The 26473-nt window shown below is 44.0% G+C and overlaps 1 protein-coding gene across 2 annotated transcripts in view; it reads left to right on the top strand.

The window, feature by feature from the left end:
- The window catches only part of CFAP221 (cilia and flagella associated protein 221), a 92376-nt gene that overhangs the window by 24005 nt on the left and 41898 nt on the right, over window positions 1–26473 (top strand). For both annotated transcript variants that reach the window (XM_027588061.2, XM_027588063.2), the window contains exons 7-8: window positions 9609–9712; window positions 24144–24303. In XM_027588061.2, coding sequence (XP_027443862.1) covers window positions 9609–9712; window positions 24144–24303 — 264 coding nt within the window. The remainder of the gene's footprint in view (window positions 1–9608; window positions 9713–24143; window positions 24304–26473) is intronic.

The raw sequence follows: 26473 nt of genomic DNA, 5'->3' as shown, positions 1-26473 counted from the left end.
AGAGCAAATGAATGTGTGTATCAGGGGCAGTAGTGAAAGGTGGGGTATTTCTGTTGCTTAGGGTCCTCTAGTATTTGTTTTTTGGTTTTTTTTAAAGATTTTATTTATTTATTTGAGAGAGCGAGAATGAGAGAGAGAGAGAGCACATGAGAGGGGGGAGGGTCAGAGGGAGAAGCAGACTCCCTGCTGAGCAGGGAGCCCGATGTGGGACTCGATCCCGGGACTCCAGGATCATGACCTGAGCCGAAGGCAGTCGCTTAACCAACTGAACCACCCAGGCGCCCGGGTCCTCTAGTATTTGTATACATACTTGGAATGATTCCTTAAACTCCATAGCATATACATTTTGTGACATACGTGAAACTACCAAGCTGGTATCATGAACTAAGCAGTACGAACTTTTAAAAAATATATATATTTTATTTATTTATTTGAGAGAGAGAGAGAGCACAAGCAGGGGCAAAGGGAGAGGGAGAAGCAGACTCCCCGCTGAGCAGGGAGCCCAACACGGTGATCCCAGGACCCTGGGATCACAACCCAAACCAAAAGCAGATGCCCAACTGACTGAGCCACCCAGGCACCCCAGCAGTGAGAACTTTAAAATGTTCTACATTTTAAATTCTTCAAAAGAATATTCACTGGTCAGTCCCAATTCTGATATTTAAGAATACAACACAAAGAGTTTCTGGGTTTACCCAAAGCACATTCCTGGAAGAAGCAGAGACAAACACTGTGGCTAGTTTTCGGTGTTGGAGAGATGCCCCTAAATGGAAAGTGTTTTCTGGACACTTCTCCTCCTTGCTTGGTTTATGCAGCACATTTCACACCAAGCCCTGTCCAAGCAGCCACATCTGGTGAGCTCTGCTGCTGTTTTCCATGCTCAGCGTCCAGGTCTGTGATATCTGACACACACGCACACACACCCACTCACACGCACACACAGTGGGCACATACATGTTCGCTTTTCACATGGTTTCTAGAGGGGCTCCTGGGTGGCTCAGTCAGTTAAGTGTCCACCTCGGTGTCAGCTCAGGTCCTGATCTCAGGGTCGTGAGACTGAGCCCAGCTTTGGGCTCCATGCTCAGCAGGGAGTCTGCTTGGATATTCTCTCTCTGTCCCCCCCCCCCTCAAATAAATAAATAAATCTTTTTAAAAAAAAAAAAACATGGTTTCTAGAATGTGATTATTTAATGCCTGTCAGAATACGTAGGACAGGGGCGCCTGGGTGGCTCAGATGGTTGGGCGTCTGCCTTAGGCTCAGGGCATGATCCCAGGGTCCTGGGATCAAGCCCCGCATCGGGCTCCCTGCTCAGTGGGGAGCCTGCTTCTCCCTCTCTCACTCCCCCTGCTTGTGCTCTCTTGCTCTGTCAAATAAATAAATAAAAATCTTTAAAAAAAAAGAATACGTAGAACAGAGTAACTAGCGGCCAGTCAACCGAATTGTGACTCTTTTTTCTTAAATAGTTGCTTTCTCTTCAACATGCCCCAAATTTCTCACAAAAATTCCTTATCTACTACCATTTCATGATCGAAATTATTTGAATGTAAATTGCTTTGCTTTAAAAATTCATGTCTTACTCCTCTTCCGAGTGAGCTTTTTGTTCTAATAGCTGTTGGTGGGTAAGCCACAAGACCAGAAGCTGGCAGCTCGGTGCCCTGCCGGCCGTGTCAGGCCGAACATGACAGGTCCCTTAGCTCCAAGGAGGTATGTTTTGAATGCAGTCAGCATGTGGTTCCTTGTGCCCTCTATTCTAAAAGAAGAAAAAGCCAGCAGTAGTTTTTAGCGTATCCTCTTATCTTCTCTGAATAGATGCTGTATTTTTCTCAATGAAAGAAGAAATTAGCCTGCAGGAGGCTTTTCATCTCCCTTCACAATTCAGTTGCTTCCTTTCCCTTGAACGTGACTTTCTTTCTGATGCCAGATGTAGTTTAGGAAAAGGTGGAACCCTAGGGAAAAACCCTAGGGAAAAAGTCCCTGTTCTCTGGTCTCGGCCAAAGGTCCTGCTCTGACTCAAAGGAGCCACCCCTGGATTTCACTCCTTACCCCATCTTATCCCACATTATCTGCAACTCAAGTAAGTTGTAAGGTGCTGTTTTCTCTAATATGTATTATTTATGTGAATACTTTCATTTTTAAGTGAAGTTAATGTTTAATTTTTCAAAGCTATTTTATATTATATGAAACCACTTATATGAAGTACTTGGAGTAGTCAAATTCAGAGACAGAAAGTAGAAGGAGTCGGGGTTGCCAGGGGCTGGGGGAGAGTCAGGGAAGGGGGAGTTCGTGTTTACTGGGGATAGAGTCTCAGTTTTGCAAGATGAAAAGAGCTCTGGAGAAGGATGGTGGTGATAGTTGCACACCAGTGTGATTGCGTTTGATGCCACTGAACTGTATACTGGAAAATAGTTAAAATGGTAAATTTTATGTTATGTATGTGTTACCGTATTTTGTTAAGGTGTTTTAAAAAGAAAATATGAACAGGGCATGTGTTATCTCTGCAGATGGCAGATAGTATGTCATGCTCACCTCTAACTTTTTCTGAATTCAGTTCCATTCCAGCGCCTAGAGAAATGCCTTAGCTTCTTTTACCAAGATTGCAGAGCTGACCTCATTTAATTCTGGTTTTTCCCTAGGGTTCCACCTTTTCCTAAACTACAGAGGCATGAGTGATGGCGGGGAGTGGGGGCTTTTACCAACAGGGAGGACTAAGCAATTAGGTTGAGGAAAGAGTTGAACCAAAGGCAAGAAAAGAGCTCAAAGGCCAGGACAGCAAGGGAAGGACTTTGACCCTCCCTGAATCTTTGACTTCTTGCTCTTTACCTCCAATACTGGTCTAAGCTTAGGCTAAAATGAGGGTGGTGTTTAATTCTCTAGGCGTAAAGAAATAATTACATGCCTGTTCCTTTATGTAAATCTGTTTGTCTTTATTTGACTATGTCATTAAAGATCGTGGGTCCACTCTGCTTCTCGTTTGAGGTTCCAATCCTGGTGAGATTAATTGTGTCTTTGAAAATAAGATAAGCAGCACATGAAAGTTCATAAGAACATAAATTATCTTAGATAAAAGGGCATACTTTGAAATTTGAAGCATAATTTACCCTCAACTCTTTGTATCTTTTCAAATCGTTGCCTGTTTGGGGGGTTGGGGGTCTGGCTTATCAGGCAACTAATCATTTTGTCTGATTTCTTTCTGGTTTTGGGGTCACATTCTGAATACAACAATTTACATCTAAAGCATAAAGGAAAATAACTAGCCAGGCCCCAGATTCCTCCCTTTGTCTCTATGTGCATAGCAGTGCTTGAGAGGAGGTTGGTAATATTTGAGAAAAGGTCTTGGGATTTTATAGGCTTTTCTTGCTTATGGGATAATTAAAGGAAATGCCTTCTAAAAAGCTCAACAAATAAGGCACAAAGGGCTCAGTTTCAAAGAGAATGTCAATAGAGAAGAGGACTACAGTGCAAACAATGAGATGTCCTGAGCTAGTCCTTGATATTAGAGACCAAAGAGAAGTAATAAAGTATAGCTTAGTGAATAGCTCAGGATCTGGGGTACTGCCTTTAATTTCCACTCATCTCTTATGAACTGCATGCCCTTGAACTAGCCTGTAGGTCAGCTCATTTATCCATAAAATGGACATAGTACATATCGAGTTGTCAGGGGAGTTAACCAAAATACAAGCCTAGTGACTGGTACGTATGAAGGGCTAGTACAAAAAAAAAAAAAAAGACTTTAAAATTGCCAAATTAAGATTTGCAACCAGAAATGCGGGATAAGGTGATCATTCACTAAAGAAGAAGCAAGAAAGAAAGAATGCCGCTTGGGTCCATTTTCTATTGCTTTGTAACAAACCACCCTAGAAGTAGCGGTTTCAAAGAACAACAATCCCTCGTTTTGCTTGTGGGTGGACCACGTGGGCAAGGCTCAGTGGAGAAGGTCGTCACTCCATGTGGAGTCAGTTGGGACTACTCAATGGGGAGCTGAAAGATCCACTTTCCAAGATGCTGCACTCAGATGCGGGCTGTTATCTGGGTCCTCAGCCGGGCCGAGGGCTGGGAGCCTTGGTTCTCTCCCCAGGCTGCTTGGGCTTTCTTACAATATGGTCAGTAGGCTGCAGAGTGAGTATCTCAAGAGCAGCACGAGGTGCCTGTTTCTTAGGCTTGGCCTCAGGAAAGGAGTACAGCATTCCTTCCACGGCATTCTGGCAATTAAGCCATCCTCAAGTCCAGATTTCAGGGAAGAAGACCTAAACTCCCCCTGTCAATGGAAGGAGTGTGGAAAGAGTTCACAGAGTTGTTGTAAAGCTGCTCCAACCTGTGATCCCAAAGCGTGCCCAGATGCAATTTTTTCATGAGTCTTGTGCACATTTGCACGGGAAAGACTGTGACATGGATACGTCGTTGCTGCCCACATCTTTCGATCTATCCGTGAGCCTTCATCAATGAGCAGTTGACAGAGGAAAAGTCCTACAAAATTGACATGTGATGGTCAATGTTATAGTTTAAATTATCCATACGTCTCTCTGTGGGGAAGCCTCTCTTTAATCTCGAGGGTGTTTCCCTCAGATTTTATGCAGGCATTTATTGTGCCGTAGGAGTCCAGCATCCTGTCATAAGTTAGTGTTTGTCATGCTGTTGTCAGTTAACCTTCATTCTCCCAAAAGGAGTCAAAGCCTATGTTTGGCAAGGGCTTATTCCACTCTCGGCACACTGAGATTTTGGAATTAGGGAGGAAATTTGATTTTATGTTATCTACAAATTCACAAGACCATTCCTTCTCTCAAAAAAGCCTTGATTACTTCCTTCCTCAACAAATACAATATTAAATTTTAGGGTAAATGATAAAAAATAACATCAGACGAAGGTAGAAATAAATGTTATACAATAAACTAGAAATCAATGGGATATTTGGCTCTCTACTAGCATTTATTTAGAGAAGGGAGAAGGAGGAAATTTGAATTTATTTTTTATTTTTTATTTTTTTAAAGATTTTATTTATTTGAGAGAGAGAGAGAATGAGAGATAGAAAGCACGAGAGGGAAGAGGGTCAGAGGGAGAAGCAGACTCCCCACTGAGCAGGAAGCCCGATGTGGGACTCGATCCTGGGACTCCAGGATCATGACCTGAGCCGAAGGCAGTCGCTTAACCAACTGAGCCACCCAGGCGCCCAGGAAATTTGAATTTATATTGTTATTTTATAATATCTAATTTCCATAAGGCAAATTTGTACTGTCTTCTCCTTTTTTCTTTTTTAAATATTTATTTATTTATTTATTTATTTATTTATTTATTTGAGAGAGAGAGAGCATGAGTGAGAGGCAGAGGGAGAAGCAGACTCCCCGCTGAGCAGGGAGCCCGACATGGGGCTCAATCTCAGGACCCTGAGATCATGACCTGAGCCGAAGACAGAGGCTTAACCAACTGAGCCACCCAGACACCCCTGTACTCTCCTCTTCTAATAGGCATACAACTTGTACATAATCATGATATAAGTCTAGTTTTTAAAAAGTTTGGGTTGGGAGGCACCTGGCTGGCTCATTTGGTGGAATGAGAACCCTTGATCTTAGGGTTGTGTGTTTGAGCCCCACGTTGGGTATAGAGATTACTTACAAAAAAATCTTTAAAAAATGTGATATAATGAGCACTGGGTGTTATATAAGACTGATGAATCATTTACTGAACTCTACCTCTGAAACTAATAATACACTATATGTTTATTATTGAATTTAAATTTTAAAAATAGTAAAAAATAAATAAGTAAAAGGTTTGGGTGGGATTTTATTCAAAATAGGGAATAATTCTTCTAAAGTACTTGGTGTATTTTTATACATCATTTTAAAGTATATTTATACATAGCCTTAGTGTAAGTGATAAAATGTTTAAATAATAAAGTAACAGGGATAAAGAGTTGTGGTTAACTTCAAAAGTACCAGCTTCTATCTGCTTTGATATTTTAACTGGCTGCTTCCTATAAGTTAGAAGAACTCAGGGTCCTGTTTGTGCCTCAGGAACCATAAGAATAAGATATGTATATTCAGGGGCGCCTGGATGGCTCAGTCGGTTAAGTGTCTGCCTTTGCCTCAGGTCAGGATCCCAGAGTCCTGGGATCAAGTCCCACATTGGGCTCCCTCTCCTCATGGAGCCTGCTTCTCCCTCCCTCTGCCCCGCCTGCTTGTTTGCACTCTCTCTGGCAAATAAATAATCTTTAAAAAAAAGATATATATATTCATGTTTCTTCGGTGTAGATCACTTTTAATGGTATTTAGCATGGTTGTTTAGTTTAGAATCTCTAAGTCCCCTTAGAATCTAATGGGATTCTGGTTTTTTCAAATACGAAAAATTTCTAAATAAATTAACCTTTATATTTGTTGAAATTCCTTGTGACCAAAATTCTTCTAGACTGTGCTGGATTTATGATTATGGTGTTCATCCATGCTGATTCGGCATCCATAATATGAGCTGCAGTAGTGAAAGCAAATCTGTGTTACTTGCACTACTATGTCTCCTTCTGAAACAGGTTACTTGGAATTCTGTGCCCTTCAGGAATTGTTTGTTTTTCCAGACTGGTTAATGCATCAGGAACTTGGCTTCACATAATCATCACTAAACAAATACCCTGACACATTTTCTATGGGAATTATCAGAGCTCTGAAATTAGTTTAAAATTGGGCATATATAAAAAGCCCCAGCAGTCCTTTTTCGGTTTTAGTTCAGGAAAATGCAAACATGCAGCTCTTAGCAGAACATTCTTGGGCAGCCGGCTTTACCTTGCTGGGCAGCTCTGAGTCGACCACTGGGGTTACCAACCCAAGCGCCATCCAGCTAGCTCATGTGGTGGTGAGAGTCACTGGCCTGATCTTCAGATACCATGTTGTGACAATTTAGACTTCACACTGACCATCACCCAAGGCTACTCACTTCTTGAGGAGCGTATGTGACTTGTACTGTTAGTTTTATCTCCCCAGTGCTGTGGCATAGCTGATGTTCAGTGGGGCCTGAGTGTCTATTAGGGTAAATTGCCTGAAAATGTAATGACCTTTATGTGCCCTGTGTTTCAGAATTAGGAAGCATCTCAGAAAGTTAAAATGGACTGGGTACTTCTAGAGAGCCTGAGTGAGGACAGAATTGATGAGCTTGGTAAAAAAACCTATGAAGGGCTGGTCTTACTGTTGGTTGAAGAGATTACTCTGTATAATGATCCTTATCTTAAATTTATATCACTGGATATAATTGACAAAATTAATATCCAGAATTTACAAATTAATAAGAGAACAGAACAACTTCATAGAAAAATAGGCAATTCATAGAAGCCAGAACCCAAATGGATACATATGAATAGAAGAAGCTCAACCTCAAAGAAATGAACATGAAAATAAAATGAGATACCATTTCACCCTCATCAGGTCAGAAGAAGTTAAAATGTCTGAAAACCCTGTGTTGGTAAGCAACAGAAGCTTTCATAGGCTGCTAATGGAGGTATACATTGGTAAAAGGGCTTTGGAGAGCATTTTGGCCATATCTAGTAAAGTTGACGATTTTACTTTACTAGTACCCAGCAATTCCACTTCTCGGGTATACCTAGAGTAGCTCTGGTATAAGGAGTCACACACAAGAATTGTCATTGCCACGTTGCAATAGTGAAAAAGTGCAAACAACCTAAATGCCCTTCGGCAAGAGAGTAGGTAAGTGGCAAGAGATAGTCATGGGATGGAATACTCATCACTAGTGAAATGAGTGAACAGTACTTCATATTATCATGGATAAAAATCGCATATCATGAATAAATCTCAGAAAGACAGATTGAGCAACATTAGCAAGTTTTAGAACGATATTGTTGAAAACAAATAATACAATATTATAGATTTTGTGAGTCCCTCCATATGTAATGGTATTATAAAAATGCATGGGAATGACGGACAGTGGAGACAGGGTAGGAGTCAGCCCGGGGGAGGGACAAAGTGGAGGAAGGGGAGAGGTGTACAGGGAGTTTCAAGTGTTCTGCAACGTTTTATTTTTAAACATTTTTAACATTTTTATTTTATTTATTTATTTATTTTAAACATTTAAACATTTTTGGTTTACCCAAAGCAGAAGATTTGAGAGCTTGGTAGTGGATAAAGGGATCTCTATTATATTATTCTCTGTATCTTTCTTTATATTTATAATATTCCAGAAAGCCAAATAAAAATGCTCTTGGCATAATTTTTAAAGCCACATCTGAACTATACTGTATCCCCAGAACTACTACGGAAAAAGAGTTATTTTACTTTGTTCCAAAAAATATTTGTTGAATGTCCCCCTGTGCGGGACTCTGGAATTTTGTTGAGGTTATGCTGGAGAAGCAAGTAGACTCAGCTCTGCTTTCATAGGATTTAGAGTCTCCCGGGTAGACAGGTGCTGGGCAGGTAAGGAAGTGGGTCCTGAGGGAAAAGTCCCCAGGCAGACGAGGTCGGGATGGGCACCACCCAGAACGCAGCTTGCTAGCCGGCCTGGCAGCTCTGCTCAACACGATTTCAGTCACATTCTCCCACACAGCCTGGGAAATGGGAGGGAGAAGGGCAGTTGGCAGGAAGGCTCCCACCGAAAGGTTAAGAGGTAGAGACCAACTGCTGGGCAGGAGGGCAAGAAGGGCCGTGAGGGCACGGGAGTTAGATGTAGAGAAGGGAGGAAGCAGAAGGAAATGCAGGGATGGAGGGCAGGGCTGAGTCTCATAGGGGAGGAGCTCAATGTCCAGCTGCTGAAAGGGGCCCAGATAACCACCCCAGCTCTGCGTCTGTGGGGATGCCAAGTGACAGCCAGAGAACTCAGCTTCTCCATGCCTCGGTCAGCCCGCAAACTCTGGCCCACCTGGGCTTTGCCTGATAGAAGGAGAGGACCTGAGGAGAAGCTCAGGGCTCTCTGAGCAACACCACAGCCGTAGCAACTCCTGCAGTACCATGAAGGACAACCTCAAGCACACTCAGAAGTCGGACTAGTCTTGGTGAGGGAGCGGACACTCTCCGGGTCCTCTACCGCTTGTTGGCCTTCTTACCAAATAAGGAGTCTCTGGTACACTTCCGTCAGACACAACCGGCAGTATGGTTTCTTCAACACCGTCTAGGTCCGAGCTGCGGAAAGACCAGGGGCTTCCCAGGCTTCTCTGTGTAAAGCCTGCTCATGCAGTGTTCCCTCAGTTCCCTGGGGCCCATTGTGTGGCAGAGAAGCCCTTTCCCTGTGACGGTGAGTGTCCACGGAATAAACCTGACAGTACTCGAGAAGCAGCGTGGACAGAGGTATTTGGAGTGTGGAAACTGGGCCCAGCTGACCTGCCTTGAATCCCACTTCTGCCACTAACTAGCCGGGTCACCTGGGGCAGGACCCTTAGCCTCTCTGGTGCTTTGTTTGCCTTGTCTGTAAGTGGGGATGATCACAGCGCCACCACATGGCACTGAAGAGTTAATAGCTGGGACATGGGTGTGACAGGTGGCGCCCAGGGGTTACTCTAGCTGCACTGACCATCGTCACTGTTGTGGTTGTTTATTATGTGACTTGAGTCTCTATTCCTTGATATCAAAAGAACTAATTGTCAAGAAATTTTTTTTTTCCTTTTTTCTTTTCTTTTTTTTTGCAGCAAAAAATACATTATCCCTTTGCAGTGCAGCTGCCCTGTAGATTTCGAGTTTCATATCACTCTGATTCAGTCTCATGAAGCCTTTACTGTTGACCCGATATCAGGTAAGGAGAGTCAAGATTTCAAGTTTCCAATTTCCTTAGAGTTCTCAGATCAAAGAGGATTCAGAGAGTAGGTCTCAAGTTATAAAAGAGAATAAACTACATTTGAATATGGTATTTTCACATGTGTAACAGTAACAAATTTGATGTGTCTGACATAGTACAAATTGGGATTGGACACTTGAGAATGAGGACACTTTGGGATCATTTGTATCGTGCAGATAATTTGTAACAGTGTTCAGGTAAATTTCTTCCAAGATCAAAACATGAAATCAGAAGTTAATCCATTCCTCTTCTAATTTTGGCTCTTGGTGTATCCTTGGTGTATCCTTTTCACTCAGTTTCAAATAAAATGGGAATAGTATCTCTTACCAAGCTTTTGGGATGTTTTTGATGGCTTTCGGTATGGACAGTCTGTCTTTGCCTGCCCCAAAGGGTATAGATCCTAATGCTGCTCAGAACTTTTGAAAGTGAGAGCTCCATCTGAAGTGATTTCTGCTTCCCAGTTTCTGTCTCTTGTTGTTTGGGTTTGGTCTTTAAATATCCGTCCACGGTGTTCTGCTGTGAACACTAATGTAGTTTTGTTTTTGAATGTCTGGGTAGGTATCCATTAATCTCCTGATTTCAATATATGGGTGCTCAAAGCAGAAATTTTGAATGACTTCTAAATTATGAGATGTATATGGATTATTTCCTAGAGAACCAGGAGCCATTCTGCGATTTTTGAAATACAATGTAGCTTACTATTTATATTGCAAAAAACCAGTACTTGATTCTCTTTCCAGAGAGAAGCTTTATTACTTTTAGGCTTTAAAGAGAAGAGAGAATAAGTGGTTACCAAGATTATACTAAATAAGATTATATTTCTACTTTTAATTATAGTCGGTGTTCTCACCGTAGGCCTTTTGGTAGAATAATAATAGTAGCACTTACGTAGTGACTCTTTTGTGCCAGACACTATTCCAGGTGATAGATATTTATAAATACATATATACTTAATCTATACCACAATCATGTAAGGTTGGTATAATTGTATGTCCATTTTATGGACATAGAAATGAGGCACCAAGGGCACTCAGGAGTAAGTGGCAGAGGTAGGATTTGAAACCAGTCATTCTGGTTCCAAAGTCTATGTCCTGCCTCCTAAAATACAAATTGAATTTTCACCTTAACTCTGAAGAGGTTATAAAAATTTGACCTACGAGGTAAGTTGGTAAAGTGAACTAGCTCCTGTGATCTTAGTCTAGACTCTACTTGAGAGATGATGGCAAGCCAGAGAAGGGACTCCTGTCCCGCCCTGGGCCATCAGACTAGATGCTGAGACAGATCCAGATAAACCCCAGGGAAAGAGCATCAGGTCAGTGTAGGAACGGGGAGAAGAGAAAGGCACTGGAGGCAGGCCAGCTTTGTCAGTAACAAGAATCACTATGGTGTAAGGGTGCCTGGGTGGTTCAGTCCGTTAAGCGTCTGCCTTTGGCTCAGGTCATGATCCCGGAGTCCCAAGATCGAGCCCCACTTTGAGCTTCCTGCTCAGCGAGGAGCCTGCTTCTCCCTCTGCCCCTCACCCTGCTCATGCTCTCTCTCTCTTGCTCTCTCATCCTCAAATAAATAAAATCTTTTAAAAAATTGTTTATGAAAAAAAAAGAATCACTATGTTGTAAAAAGGAATGGCCTTGGGCCTGGCAGCTCCTGGTGCATCACCAAAGATGCTCAAATATGAAATTGGTCTCTTATCAAATAGCTAGTTCACCATCACTGAAGACTGGTGGGAATGTTGCAGAGGGGAGTCAGCAGATGGGGCTCAGAGTAGGGCAGTATACCCCAAGACGTTGAACACTTATGATAGCTATGAAGCCAAGGGACCCATCCCTGGTGATTTGCTCTGGGAATGGCCTGGTTTTCTGTACTGTTAACACGCACCTCCCAGTGATCCTGATGTGGACATTCCTCAGAGTGGTGTTTGGCAGTCACTGGACTAGGTTCATCTATATGATCCTGCCCCCACTTGATGGTTTATAATTCTGTGAACCTCCATAGGCAGTAGGGAACCACTAAGATTTCTGAGCAATTGTGATAGGAGCTATTTTTTAGAAAGGTCAGTACAACTGCAATGTGCAGGTGTGACTGAGGCGGGTAGAGGCAGGAGACCAGGAAATCACTGTGTTGGGAATGAAATCATGTAGGCCTTGAAAGCCTGAACTAAACTGGTGTCAGTGGCAAGGAAAAGGCAGGGGGAATTGGAAAGAAAGCGAGAGGTTCTTACGGCCAAGGCGTACTTCTGCAAAGAACTATGTCCCAAGATACAGACTATTAATCTACTAAAAGGGTTTTGAAACACAGCCTAGTCAAAACCCGAGGACTACATACATAAGCAAATACAGTGTTGAGCATAGATGGCTGACAGCTATATACAAAACACTTAAAAATTATGCAGGCGTGTCTCTGAGCCCTCAGATTATAAATTGCACAGCCACATAATTCAGACAAATGGGTGATCCATGAGCACTTTGATCCATCTGATAAGCTTTCTAGTTGTTCCGGTGCTTTCTTTGTTGCTTGTCTTTTAAATTCCTCCTTTAAGTGAAATTAAGTTGAATATACCAGTTTGGAGATAGGAGAGAGGTATGAGCGAAGGACAGAAATTTCAACGTCACCTAGGTACTGATGGAATGTACAGCCGTGGGACAGAGAGGAGGTGGCCCAGGGAGTGGGTGTGGCTAGACAAGAGAGGTGGATGAAGCACTGAGCCCTGAGCACATGGGCCCTCAGAGGCCACCAAGGAGAAGTGGGTCCGGGACGGAGATCCACGAGGAAAATCAGGAGAGTTTGATGCAAGCGAAGTCATGAGTGAGGAAGGGAGCGAGGGAATGAATGAACGAACAAATGAGAACAAGCCAGGGCTCTTGAAGTTTGGGGACCCCACCTTTACGATTTGAAATGTTCTACATCATGTGGATGGCCTTGCTGATGTGGCTTTATAAGCCGGTCTCCTAGGCTGGACTCTTCAGCCTCCCCAGGAGCCGTTTTATGAGGCTTAGTGCAGTCCTCAGTCCACTGGTCTCTCAGGCATTTTCTTGCTTTGACTTCCCTTTGCCGATGTCTCCATGCATCTGGTATACGTCTCTGAGGCTATGGAATTTACAAAGACTTTTATTCACCTGCCCTAAAAAGCTCTGGCTGCACGGACAGTGAATGCAGTTAGGGTGGCACATAGCCCAGGCAGGCTCTGGGCTCTTCTGACTTGCCAGGCATCTGACTTGACTCATAGGTCTCATACAGTTGGACAGTCATGGATCGCTTTTTGGACAGTAAGTCCTTACTGCCTCCATTTTACAAATTGGGCCCCGATAAGCTAAGAACCATGGGCAAATTGTACATAGTTAGAACGTATACATATAGACACTCTTTGGGGCAAATCTTAGTAACTGTGGAGACATGCCTGGTCCACAGGGTTATAAAGCAGTGTCTTCTCTAGGAACTAGAAGCATCATTTATCCATGCCTTCCAGGCATTTTGTGCTCAGGCTTGCCAAATGAAAAAATTTGAATAAAGCTAATTCCACTTACAAGATATGACTCTGACATAGGGCCCCCAACTTTAACTCAACTGGCCATTTGCCCACTGGACATCCTTAGGATGCATGTGTGCTCTAGAGCTGTCAGAAACTGGATCAGTTAATGGTGCCAAGATCTTCCTGATACTGGGGAAAAGAAGCAAAGGATTTTATGACCTTCTTTATATTGCTGACAAGAAATCGTATACAATTAAAACATCAAGAACACTGTTGATAATTTTGGAAAAGCCAGCAATACATGACTTTGGCCAAGATCTTATTTGTGTTGGAGAACAGTCAAATGCCACAAAAATGGTTAAACTTGTTTACTTTCGATCACTTTGAGATTGTGGACATTCTCTTGATGTCACATACACCAGGAAGAATGCATGCATTCTAGCATGCAAATTGTAGCATGAAATAGCAAATTGTAGCATAAAATGGCTACTTAAGAGTTCCTGAGGACTATTGTCCAGAGTTCTTACAGAAAGTTTTAATACTTTTATTCTCTTTTTTCCCCAATTATGAGGAATATATCAGCCATTATAAATAATTTTGTATTTTGCATTTTCTTATGAAATGCCAATTCGTGACAATTTTATATTGATTTGGGAGTAATCCCAGAACCTCTACCCTTGCTTTGGACCCAGACTACTTTTTGGTTAATAAGCATTACCTGTAGGCCCAAGTCCACCAACACACCAGACAACACATCCTGGCAAAGAAGAGTTTCCTATCCCCTGGAATGAGCACTAAGACACCGTAAACACTGCACCCTACCTGTCAAAGTCCAAGGAACCTCCATACACCTCCTACTCGGGGGGGCCATAGGCACTTGACCCCTAGTCCAGTCATGTGATCTCAGTTAGATTCATTCACACTCCTGCAACACCTGCCCATACCCCAGCATTTACCTGTTTAGATTTCAAAAGGAAGTGAATGTTAACCCATTTTTTTTGTTTCTTTCTTTTTCAACCCCCCCCCCCCCCACTGAGGTATTTTATCATATAATAATCCTCACCAACAGGGTCCAGATGCCTTTGGGAATCCATGAGCAAACCCATTCCTTACAGACAAGAACATGAATAGGGAAGACTGCCCTGCTTCTCTTCCCCACCTCACTATACACCTGTGGATGGGTGAGACAGAAGAACCCCAGACCCCAGCACAAACTATGCAGGGGACAGATCAGGATTGTCAAGAGGATGGTATGACCTTTGGATCTTTGGCACACAAAAGAGGCCCCCATAAAATGTTTCTTATTGGTGGCTAAGACCATCATGGGTAGCTCACCCAGAAAATAATACTGATTTTATGGCTATATAGAGAAATGGAGACATACAGATATGTCTTTGGCAAGTGATAGAAATGAACGAGATATACCAGCAAAGTGCTTCTTTCTGATCACCTTCCGGTTCAGCAAATTTGAGAAGAGCCAGAGGCCATATACCAGGTTGGAAGAGAATGCTTATGAGAAGTAAAATCAAGAGATTGGGTGTTTTTATGACTTTCTAAAGCACCAAACTTACTAGTGAGGAAGTGAGAACAATTAGGGACAGTTAATACATCAAATGCAAATGAGTTCCCTATGCCCTTTATGTAAGGGCGTATGTAACTGATTAATAGTAGCATACTGAAAGAAAGCAGGAAAACCTAGATAGGCGGGTGGCAATTCTTTATCCACAGGCCCTGAAGCAGCTCTTTCACGTTGGTAGCAATGCTACATTTTGCCTGACAGTCGGTGTATCCTTGATGGGTAGCAGTGGTTATACACAGGGTAGCTGGCATAATGCTAATAATCGCTCCTATTTACTAATTGTTAACCACGTGACAGCACTTCGCTAAGCCCATTGCATGCACCACCCACTGCATCCCACAACCCTACGAGGAGGGAACTAGTAGCACCACTTTTTATAGCCAACACCGCCAAGACTCAGGGAGGCCAGATGATGTGCCAAAGGCAACAGGGTCTGTCTGACTCTAGACTCGAGCTCTCACCCCTCCCCTAAGCTGGAAGAGTAATGATACGGGGACGCCTTGAAATAGAGAGGAGGACAAATAGAATTGTATCACAGACTAAGAGTTCAGGAAAATTCTGTTTTGTGAGAGAAAAGCTAGGGAGATTAAGAATAGCTCTCAACCAGGCCTTCTGTATTCTTCTTGTCTTCAGGATGCCTAGGTATCTCCTGTTCAAGATGACCATTTGGTGGCATGTCAGTCTGGGCTGGTTTGAGCTCAGTTGACCAACAGCGTTCAGTGAACTTCACCCGGAGACCAATTCCTGTACCTTGACCAAGCTCTGTACCTCTGTTGCCCATCCAGAGGTGCAAGTCCTAGCGAGGCCCAGGGAGGGGCCAGGGATGGCTTGACCCAAGCCTTTCTCCTACTGGAAAATCCCATCTTCCAGGAGACTGAAAGGGAACTCCAGCTTTGCTTGCAGGAGAGCAGGACTTTCTGTGGGTCCCACAGGGCTGGTCCGAGAAAGGTGATATGCCCCAAACCAGGCAATAGCAACAACAGAGTTAAAAAAAAAGAAAAGCTCTGGGTTGAAATAGTGTGGGAGATAGTGGGTTGAGCAAACATAAATATTTCTTTAAGAAGTGGCTTTATAAAAACGAAGTATGTTATACAAATATGTTTCATTACTTGTTACTGATTCACGAAAAAAACAGGTGAAGCCTAAGGAATTGATGAACTACATTGATATAAGTGATATTCTTTACAATTTACCACTACAATTAAGAAAAGAGAGTATAAAAACATAAAGAGGTCAGAGCCACTGCCTTGCACGCTTCAACTTCAGCTAGAAACTTGGTGATGCAGACGGGGGTGGGTAGCATCCATGCTCTGTCTCTCCCTCCCTCCTTAATGGCTTCGCCTTCTGTGATATTATCTTACCTTATCTGGGTTTATAGCATTTGCATTCTGTCTTGTGACCAGAAATAATGCAGTTACTTAGTTTCTGTTTCAGTGGAACCGGGGTGTCACCTCCATTCTTCGCTCCGCAGTTTCTCCATTCTAAGTTCTTTATGTCCGTTCTTTCCCTGGCTTGTCTGGAATGTGTAAGCCAGCAGCTTCTTAACCAAAGGTTCCTGGAGGCTACACACGGAGAATGCCTGCATGTTTGACCATGTCTCTGCTGCCTGTCATCTTGAAGGACAGCATGACTGGGTCGAAGAGTCTTGGTTTACAACTCTGTTCACCTCAGAACTTTGTAGACCTCGCTCCACTGCCCCTTGCTTTGAATTTGCTAGGAACTCAGAGGCTGGTCAGAATCTTTACCTGCCCAAGGTGAATTCTGGATGTCCTTAGAATTCTCTGTTTTTGTTTTTTTCAGTCTTGAGGTTCAGTAATTTGCCAGGTTATGTATTGGCATTGCTCTGTATCCTTTGTTTTCCTCGAACGTGCCATGTCCTTTTGATCTGGAGAAAAAGGACTTCCGTTATTTTAGAAAATTTTTCAGCTATTAAAACTGAGTATTTTAATCTTCTATTTGCTTTGTTCTCTTGCTCAGGAACATAAATTGTGTGTATGTGTTAGCTACCCTTTGCCCTTGGTATCTGTTATCTTCCTTAAATAATTTAATTTTGTGTGGATTCCTCATCCCTGCCTGCCACGGGCATGTGTCCATGCATGTGCGTTGTATATGTGTGTGTGTTTTGTCATTCCTTCTAATGCAGTGTCTACTTCAGTGACCCTTCCTTTTCCTTTTTCTGTGTGTCTCCCGAGCCCACCGACTCCCTCTTCGTCTCCTTCTGGTGTGTTCTACCATTGCTTCCTTGAATCTGGTAACTCTCGCTGTGGCAAGGTCAGGCTGGCTGTCATTTCTTAAGACTCTGGTGAACCACCCGAGTTCTGAGGTCATCCCTCTTGTGATGTGTGTTCTTCACCTGCTTTTGCTTATGTCCCCTTCCTCCTTCAAAGTGTATTAATCTTTGAATTTGCAGTTTTCGTGCATAATACCTCTGTTGGTTCTACTCAGCACTTTACGCAGCTTTGAGTAGGGCCTGCTGCCGGCAGAATAAAGTGGGAAAGGAATGATGATGGTGAAAATAATTATAATAGTAGCTGATGTTTACCTGACACAACCTGTGCCAGACACCAACACCGCTCATTTCATACTCCCAGCGATGCTCGTGAGGCGATGCTCTTAATAGGTCCACTTTGCAGATGAGGAACCCAAGGCATGGGGTGTTGAGGGAAGTTGTCCAAGGGCAGAGCTGGGATTGGAAGCCAGGGTCTGGCCACAGTCCGTGGGCTTCCGCATCCTGAGAGAATATCTCCTAACCGCTGCCCCGGGCTCACGAAGGCCAGATGAGTCATCTGTGCCATGTGCCTGCCGTTCCGGGGTCACCTGCTCCCCTCTGTGCCCATCAAGTCACCTCCAGCCTCCGGATCCTAGGTCTGAGGCAATAGAAATGTCAGGGCAACATAGTTACTTCTTCAGCTGCCTTCCTGCTATTCCAGGATGCTGAGGTCAGGTCTTTTCTGTCCTCATGCCCACTTCTCTAGGGCCCAGCCGCATTCCCTGTTTTGTCACTTTAATCAAAGCGTAGGTAGATGTATTTTTTCAGGGCTGTTCCCCTTACCTTTGGGGAAATCTGTTGCCTTCCCCGCTCTCCGCTCACTCCCACGCCTTACTGGATCCACTCACTCCCACGCCTTACTGGACAGTATTTGGGAAGCATGCTGCTTTGTCGGGCTTTGGAAGTAGAGTCATTTCCCTTGTTTAACAGAAGATTTTCCTTCTCTTCAATTTTACCCATTTTTTTCTTGTTTTGGTGAGTTTGACAGGAGGGTAGTCAAGTTCAAATAGCTTCACTTGACCATCTTTTACCAGAAATGCTGCTGGGCTTGTTTGCCCTGCTGCTGGGTTGAGTCCCGCCCTGTGGCCCCACATTTGCTTTCCTTCTAGAACTAAGCACTCAGCACCTGCTGTGCATCAGGTGCTATGATAGGCGCTGGGCTGCCCCAGGGAGCAAGACAGACCTGCTCCCTGCTCTGACATCCCAGTATGGGGGAGAGAGACAGGCACCCAGAGAGGACATTGCCTAGGGTCGACATGGTGACTGCTCTCATCTGGTGGTCAGGAACTAGGGAAGAGGATTTCAAGCAGAGGCAGCCCCCATTGCCATCAGGTTAGAATAGGCTTGGCAGGGTCACGTTTGAGGGACGTCCCAAAGCCCAGAGTGTCTGGATGGTGCACCCAAGGGGGAGAGGGTGTGCCCAAAGGGAGACCAAGTTGGAAAGGCCTCGGGGATCTGAGGAGGGTAGGAGTTAGGGTTTGGTTCTGAGCTGGGAGGGAGTCCAGTAGAGGGTTCTCAGCAGGGGCTGGTGTTTCGGCCTCATGATGCTCCTGAGGGGAGAGTGGAGCAGACTGTCCCCTTAGGAAGGAAGCCCAGGTTGGCCTGGATGGGTGCCGGCCATGGAAATGGCAAATGGTGGCATGGACAGGCTTTGCTGAAGGGTTGGTGAGGCTGGAGGCGTGGTCAGGGGGCAGCTCCTGGTGTCCCTGTGAGCCATGGGAGAATGCAGGTGCTGTGTGTGATGCTTCCTGCAGCTCTTGAATTCAGGATAAGCATTCCCGTGCAGTCTCTCTGGCCTCCCTGAGTGGTCCTTCCATGCTGGACAGCGCCCAGGGGAGGGGCATGTGATACCCGTGTGCAGGTTACAGGCTTGACGGAAAATGCACTGCTGGCCTGGCTTGGCCCTCCCCAGCATCCTTCTACTCAGCTTCTACTCAGCTTCCCATCAGCATGGGCAGGGCCCCAGGCTGTTCTGCTCCTGCTCCCAGTGTCTGCATTTTGGGTATTTGGTGGACCAGGAGGAAAAGGAAGATCCCCGAAGACTCCATTTTACTGATTATTTCTGGCTTCAGTCACCAGGCTTGCTGGGGGAGGGGAAGGGAATTAAAGATTAAAATAAGTGCTGGGAGGAGCACCTGGGTGGCTCAGTCCGTTAAGCATCTGACTCTTGGTTTCAGCTCAGGTCCCCATCTCAGGGTCCTGAGATCGAGCCCCCTGTTGGCTCTGCACTCAGCAGGAGTCTGCTGGGACTTCTCTGCCCCTCCTCCCACTCTTGCATGTGCGCAAGCACTCTCTCTCAAATAAACACATTCATTCTTTAATAAAATAAGTGCTGGGGGGCCCCTGGGGGGCTCAGTCGTTGGGCATCTGCCTTTGGCTTGGGTCGTGGTCCCAGGGTCCTGGGATCGAGTCCGACGTCGGGCTCCCTGCTCAGCGGGAAGCCTGCTTCTTCCTCTCCCACTCCCCCTGCTTGTGTTCCCCCTCTTGCTGTCTCTCTCTCTTTGTGTCAAATAAATAAATAAATAAATAAATAAATAAATAAATAAATAAATAAATAAAATCTTTAAAAAAATAAGTGCTGGCGTAATTAGCAGTCAGAATCTCTGTTGCGGCTGAACAAGTTGGTCCTTCCCTGGGAAACTTAGAAATGAGCTGGTAACTGAAAGCCTCAGGGCTCATATTTCACCCCTTTACAGAAAGTCCGAGACCTAAAATTTTTTTTTTTTTTGAGAGAGAGAGAGCACGCATGTGTGCACTCATGAGCCAGGTTGGGGAGTGGGTAGGGGGAGTTGGGGAGGATGGGGATGGAAGGAGAGGCTTAACTGACTGAGCCACCCAGGCCCCCCATGGCCTAAATTTTAAAGTAGACCTTCCCAGAGGCAGCCCAGTCCTTGTCTCGTGACTGGTAGAATAGCCTGCGTTTGAGAAAGTCATCCCAGTGGCTTGGCATCATGAGGCAATTGTGTCTTCCTTCTTTAAAACTCAAATGGGTCAGGTACAGTTAACCCTTGACAACACAGGTTTGAACTGTGCGGGTCCACTTCTACACAGATTTTTTTTCAGTAAATACAGCACAACTGTAAATGTATTTTCTCTTCCTTATGATTTTCTTTATATTTTCTTTTCTCTGACTTGCTTTATGGTAAGAATATAGCATATAATATATAGAATGTGCATACAAATATGTGTTAATTGTTTGTTGTTGGTATGACTTCGGATCAATAGTAGGCTATTAGTTGTTAAGTTTTGGGGGAGGCAAAAGTTATATATGGGTGTTCAACTTCACAGGGGGTCTTTGCCCCTAATCCTCATGTTGTTTCATAGTCAACTATATAAATTTTCTCAAGAAATACTTCCTCTTCCTGACATTTTGTTTATTTTTTCAAGACTTATTGTAGAGAGAGAGAGAGAGTGGGGAGAGGGGCAGGGGGAGAGGGAGAGAATCTCCAGCAGACTACCTGCTGAGGCAGAGCCCGATGTGGGACTTGAAGCAGGGCTCAATCCCAGGACCCTGAGATCACAACCCGAGCTGAAATCAAGAGCCAACTGCTTAACCAACTGAGCCACCCAGGTGCCCCCTGAAATTTTATTTTTTTTAACTTTTTTTCTTTAAATAGGCTCCACGCCCAATGTGGGGCTCCAACTTACAACCCCAAGATCAAGAGTCACATACTCCACCAACTGAGCCAGCCCGGAGCCCCCTGTTCCTGACATCTTAATGATAATTTAATACACAGTAGATTATTACTCATATTATTTGGCACAAACACTGGGAAGGACACATTCATAGGACAGATGCTCTGTAATAAGTAAGCATTATCCCAGACCTTGTATACTCTTCTCTCCTTTAAACTTTGTCCCATTTTACAGATGAGAAAACTGAGCCTCAGGTAAAGTAACAAGCCAAGTCACAGAGCTCATGCAAGGCCCAGCGAGTCAGGGTCTGCATATCTGCACACCCTGTGTGGTGGTCGCGGCCTGCGAGTGTCCCAGTGGGTGACATGTGACTCATGGTGGTGAGTCGGATGGGAGGAGCACTCTTGAAGCACCCCTGCTGTAATCCAGGGAATCCGAAACACTGAGTTCATCAACGGCTTGTTCATGGACAATTTTTAAACTATGCAGCCATTAAATTCCCACCCGAAACTTAGATTAAGAAATTTACCCAACACCACACAGCTCATAAAACCCTAAATCCTGGAAGATTAAGACCAATACTTGCTAACACTTCAAGCATGTGGCTTATATGGCTCTGTGATAATTTAGGGAGGATGATCTGTGCTTTCTGAGGATTTCGCAGAAAAAGTTATTTTAAAAGTACAAGAATATTGTAATGATGCTGTATGGACATGAAAGAAGAAATGTTTAAAAAATGATCCCCGTCCTGAGCCTAACCACCCTAACAAATAACGTACTTTTATTTTTCCATCTCCTTTTGGTGACTGGCCATATTTATGCATACTTTATATAAATATCATCAAGGCAAAGATCCAGTAGTATTTTCTGATCATTTCATTAATCATTATAGCATTTTTCAGTGTTGTTACGTTTTCTTCATTATGCCCATTTTATTGATAGACTAGGATTTTCTTAGAAAGCCTTTAGTTTATTTCTCAGTTTTTCTCTCCTCTCTCCCTCTGCCTCACCAGCCTCCCTGCCCTGTGATTTCACATGATCCCGGCTGATGTTAAGGGTGGTGATCCGAAATTGGCCCCAGATGAAATTGGACTGAAGCCATAAAATAGTGGTTTGGGTTTTTTTAAAACGAAGTTGGAATTTGGGGGTGGGGGAGCATTCTCACTTTTCAAACATGAGACTTGCTCTCCCTTCTCCCACCATTAGCTTTTGCCAAGCATCAGCTGCAGCCAAGTTCCGTTAACAGAGCCTTGCTGACTGCTATCCCTGCTAATGGAAAAAGCAGTGTACCCTGGTTGCCCGGGCTACCCCTCCAGTGTGCTTTAGGTATTAGGTGCGGGCTGGGAGCACTTAAAAATAAATCAGCCAGGTCAAGGCAAACATTAATCCTTGCTCCAGAGCTTGTTATTATTTTTTTAAGTTAATGAGCTGGAGCAAAAGCAATAGAATGTTCGTATTCTAAAGCCCCCAGTGAGCTGCAGGTCAGATGGTGTATTTTCTGACCTAGTGGGTGGTCGAGGTACTGAACTGCATGCAGGACACCTTGGAGTTTCTGTCCCGCAGATCCTAGGTTGGCCAATAGAACTGAGCTCTTCTGTTGATTCACTCTCCCCTGCAGTGAGCTCTTGGGTCACTAGTGGGTGTCATTTAAAGATTTGGACTTCAGGGTGCTCCTGGGTGGCTCAGTCAGTTAAGCATCTGCCTTCCACTCAGGTCATGATCCTGGAGTCCCAGGATCGAGCCCCACATCTGGCTCTCTGCTCAGTGGGGAGCCTGCTTCTCCCTCTTCCTTCTGCTCGCCCTGCTTGTGCTCTCTGGATTACTGTCTCTCTCTCAAATAAATAAAATCTTAAAAAAAGAGAGAGAGACTTGGACTTCAGCTCTCAGGAAGTTGACAAATACCTATTTCTGAAGCACTGCACTAGGGGTCCGGGAAGGTGAACGAGCTTTGGGGCCCGGTGTCAGCTCTAGGGGCTTGCAGTCAAGTGGGAGAGCTCTAAACTCGAGAAGGCAACAGTTCGGGTGGCACATGGTACTGCGGGGCTTACAGAAGTGTAGGGGAGTGAGGGCTCCTAGGGCTGGAGAGTGAGGAGGAGTTTCATTCACTTGTTCAACAAGTATTTATTGAGCGGGGAACATCATAATGGGCTTTTGTCAAACTGCATTTGAGTCTAGGGGAAAGCAGATGGCAAGATGGTGATTTCAGAAAGTAGGATTAAAAAAAAACCGAAAAGAAGATCTGGAGAAAGGGTTTTCCAGGCTGAGGGAATAGCAAGTGCCAAGGTCCTGAGGCAGCAGGAGCCCAATGTGGGAGGGTTGGCACGAGGGTCCCTCTCCGCCTTCAGGTCTCGGCTGCAACATCTCACCAGAGAAGCCTTCTCTTCATCCTCTCTCAAATAGCACGTTACATTTCACTTGCCTCCCCCATACCCTGCTTTACTTTTCTTGTTGGTATTCATGACATTCATTTTTTGTTTGCTTGCTTGCTGTCCCCAGCTAGAAAGTAAACTCTGTGAGATCTGGGACTTTGTTTTGTTTATCCCTATTCCTCAGGTGCCTAAAATGTTGCCTGGCACAGAGTAAGTACTTAGTGAATACTTGGATGGCCGAGTGAAAGGTTCATGTGGTTGAGCATAGAGAACGAGGGAGACAGCGGTACAAGATTCAGAGGAGGGCATAGGTGGGAAGGAGGATACGCGCAGCATTTGTGAGGGAATTGTGTAAGGTCTCTTTAGGGACCGTGCAAAGACAAAATGCCCAGGGCCATAAGAAATCATCTAGAAGGCAAACCAAAGAGCCGTCAGTGGAAATCAGAGAGAACATCAGCCCTCCTTGTACCTTCTACATTGATCCTTCCTTTTTTCCTCCCTCTTGCCCTCCTTTCCTTTCTCCCTTTTATTTTTCTTTTCAAGTTTGTTGAGCACTTAACTATGTTCCAAGCTCCGTTGGCCCCAGAGATACAAAAAGGAACAAATCATGGTGGGATATTTGACTTCCCAGGGAGCAGTGGTCCATCCCAAAGATTTGGAAGGAGAGCTTCAAATGACACCAAAATGTAGGGAACTGAATTATTTGGACAGAAACTTGTATGTGTGTTCCTAGCTTTTCTTGTTGCTCCCAGCATTAACACTGACATCTGGTAATTGGCTTAAAGATTATAGTTCTAGGAGTTTGTGTCTGACGCACTAACGCTGATGGATGTGTATATATTTATATAACCGAGAGCCAAATAATTATTATAAAGAATTAACGTAGCGGTTGGCAAATAAGATCAATGTAAACATGCCGTAGTTGATTCACATGGATTTAATGGAAAGATTATATGAAGATAATAGAAATACTTAGGCTTACCAGGGGAAGAATGTGTTTGTGTGCGTCAGCCTCTTTGATGGGGCTTTGTGGGAGAAAGAACCCTGTTGTCTAATTTCCTTCCCCTCAGGAATAATCCCGGCTAATGGGAAGGTGAACGTGACTGTCAAATTCACACCATTCCAGTATGGGATTGCGCAGATAAAAATGCAGCTGTGGATCTCACAGTTCAACTGTCAGCCATATGAATGTGTCTTCACCGGAACGTGCCGTCCCAACATGGCTTTACCGTATGGCTGCTTTGGAATGTCTTTATTTCTTCCTAAAACTTTGTAAAAAAGATCCGAGCCTCCATGTCTTCCATTCTGTCTTTCTTTCCTGTAGCAGAATGCCATCAAACCATACTTAAAATGATGAACTTTCAGAAAATACTCTTTAAAATATAACAATAATGCATAGAATAGCTCTAGGCTTGTGGCAGTGTGTTGTTCCTGCCAAGAGGGGAAGAGATGGCCAAGAAAAGGTGGATGGAGGGATACTTGCCTTCACCGATTACTGCTGCTGTGCTGGTTGAGTTTTGACCATATGTATGTATTATATCTACGTATATTACATATACGTATATATATGACCATATGTATTACGGTCTTTCAAATTTATTTTTTAAAGATTGATTTATTTGAGAGAGAGAGAGAGAGCATGTGCACAAGTGGGAGGGGCAGAGGGAGAGAAAATCTCAAGCGGACTCCACACCGAGCACAGAGCCTGACGCGGGGCTCCATCCCACAACCCCGAGATCACGACCTGAGCCAAAATCAAGAGTCAAATGCTTAACCAACTGCGCCACCCAGGCGCCCCCCCCTCTTTCAAATGTAAATCATAGGACAGGAACAGCATAATGTTTTTCAAAATTTCGATATAACATCATCCTTAGAGTTATAATTAACTGAGTGCCTGCTGTCTGCCATGTCCATTGCAAAGCCCCATGGGACACAGTCCACACTCTGAAGATGCTCACAGCAGAGGAGCCTGAATCAGTCATGGATCACGAGTGACTTCAACATAAGGCAAAAATGAGAACATGCCACATGGGAGGTTTTGTTGGATTTTTCTTTTTTAAGAATCCTCAGCATTCAAGTCCACATAAAGGTGTGAAATGGGATTAAGTTTTACTTCATAACAAATTTTTTCTGAACTCCTATTTCTATATGAATGTGAGCTTGTATTTTTATATCCCAGTGTACCTGGTTAAAATGATAAGTTTTTCCCAATATGCATGAGTCTTATAAAAGCTAAAGGAAAACTTGTCACAGTATCAATCCTAATCTTGGAAAATCCTTACAGATTTTTGAAAATGATAAAGAAATAGCTGGCTATTCCTTTTCTCCCCTCACACATAGATACACATCACATATTAACCTCATTAGGCATATTAAAAGAAGAGTATATCAAAATATGAACCAACTCCATGACTTATTACATATTTATATCATGATCTTCCTAAAAATTCAAAGCAGCCTAAATCCACAATGGGATGTTAGTGTGGCCTGCTGAACTCAAATCCTGCAGGTAACCGTAGGAGAAATAAAATCATCCTGGCAATAAACAAGTAGCAGTGGCTATAAATAAAAGACAGTAGTAATTTTTCTGGTATTTTCTGGCCAAGAAAATGCAGTTTGCCCTGTCACATCATATGCTGCGATGTACAAATGACTTTCTTAAAGACATCACTTGAGTGGGATTTTTGCTTCCCACAGACATGTTCTTAAATACACAGGAGTGTTGTATGGAAGAAGCAGCACACAAATGCAGACATCCACTCTTTCTAAACTATTATGTTTGGGCCACCCAGCCGGAGTTTAATATCTTACTTAGTGCACTCTTGATGTTTTCAAGGACTCCATCTCAAGACCTGCATGTCTCCCCAGACTGCAGAATAGTGCGAGAACGTATGAGTTCCACCGTGAAGGAAAAAAATTATCCTGGCCACAGTGTTCTCTGAAAGTGTCACAGGTAGTGTTTTGCTGTTGTTTCAGAATACGGTGCTCTACTGACTGAGCCAGCCAGGATTCCCCCAGAATATGGTGGAACTTACTCAAGTTCCACGAGTAACTCCTTATTAAAATGTATCACTTCCCTAGACCCCTTCATTTCCGTTGTCAGCCTTAGATCCCTTAAGGAGCCTGTTCTTTTTTTTTTTTTAACACCTTCAAAAATTTTTTGTTGTTCCCCAATATTTATAGCAGAGGTGATGTCAAAGTTCTGATGATACGTGGGTGCTGGACCACCACGAGCTTTGTAACCCAGTGCCTCCGCCCCGCACACTACAGCCTGTCAGTCAGTGGGTATCTCACCAAAGGACACATTCTCTCAGGTCATTGACCTTTCAGAAGACTCTTCCACAGATGATGTTAGGTTTGAGATTGCTGGCATGTCCCCTGTGTTGTGCAGTGGGGTCCG

Source organism: Zalophus californianus, chromosome 3, assembly GCF_009762305.2.
Source record: "Zalophus californianus isolate mZalCal1 chromosome 3, mZalCal1.pri.v2, whole genome shotgun sequence".
NCBI classification, from domain to species: Eukaryota; Metazoa; Chordata; class Mammalia; order Carnivora; family Otariidae; genus Zalophus; species Zalophus californianus.
Note: the sequence above shows the minus strand (reverse complement) of the source record. Positions and strands in the feature narration are given on the sequence as shown.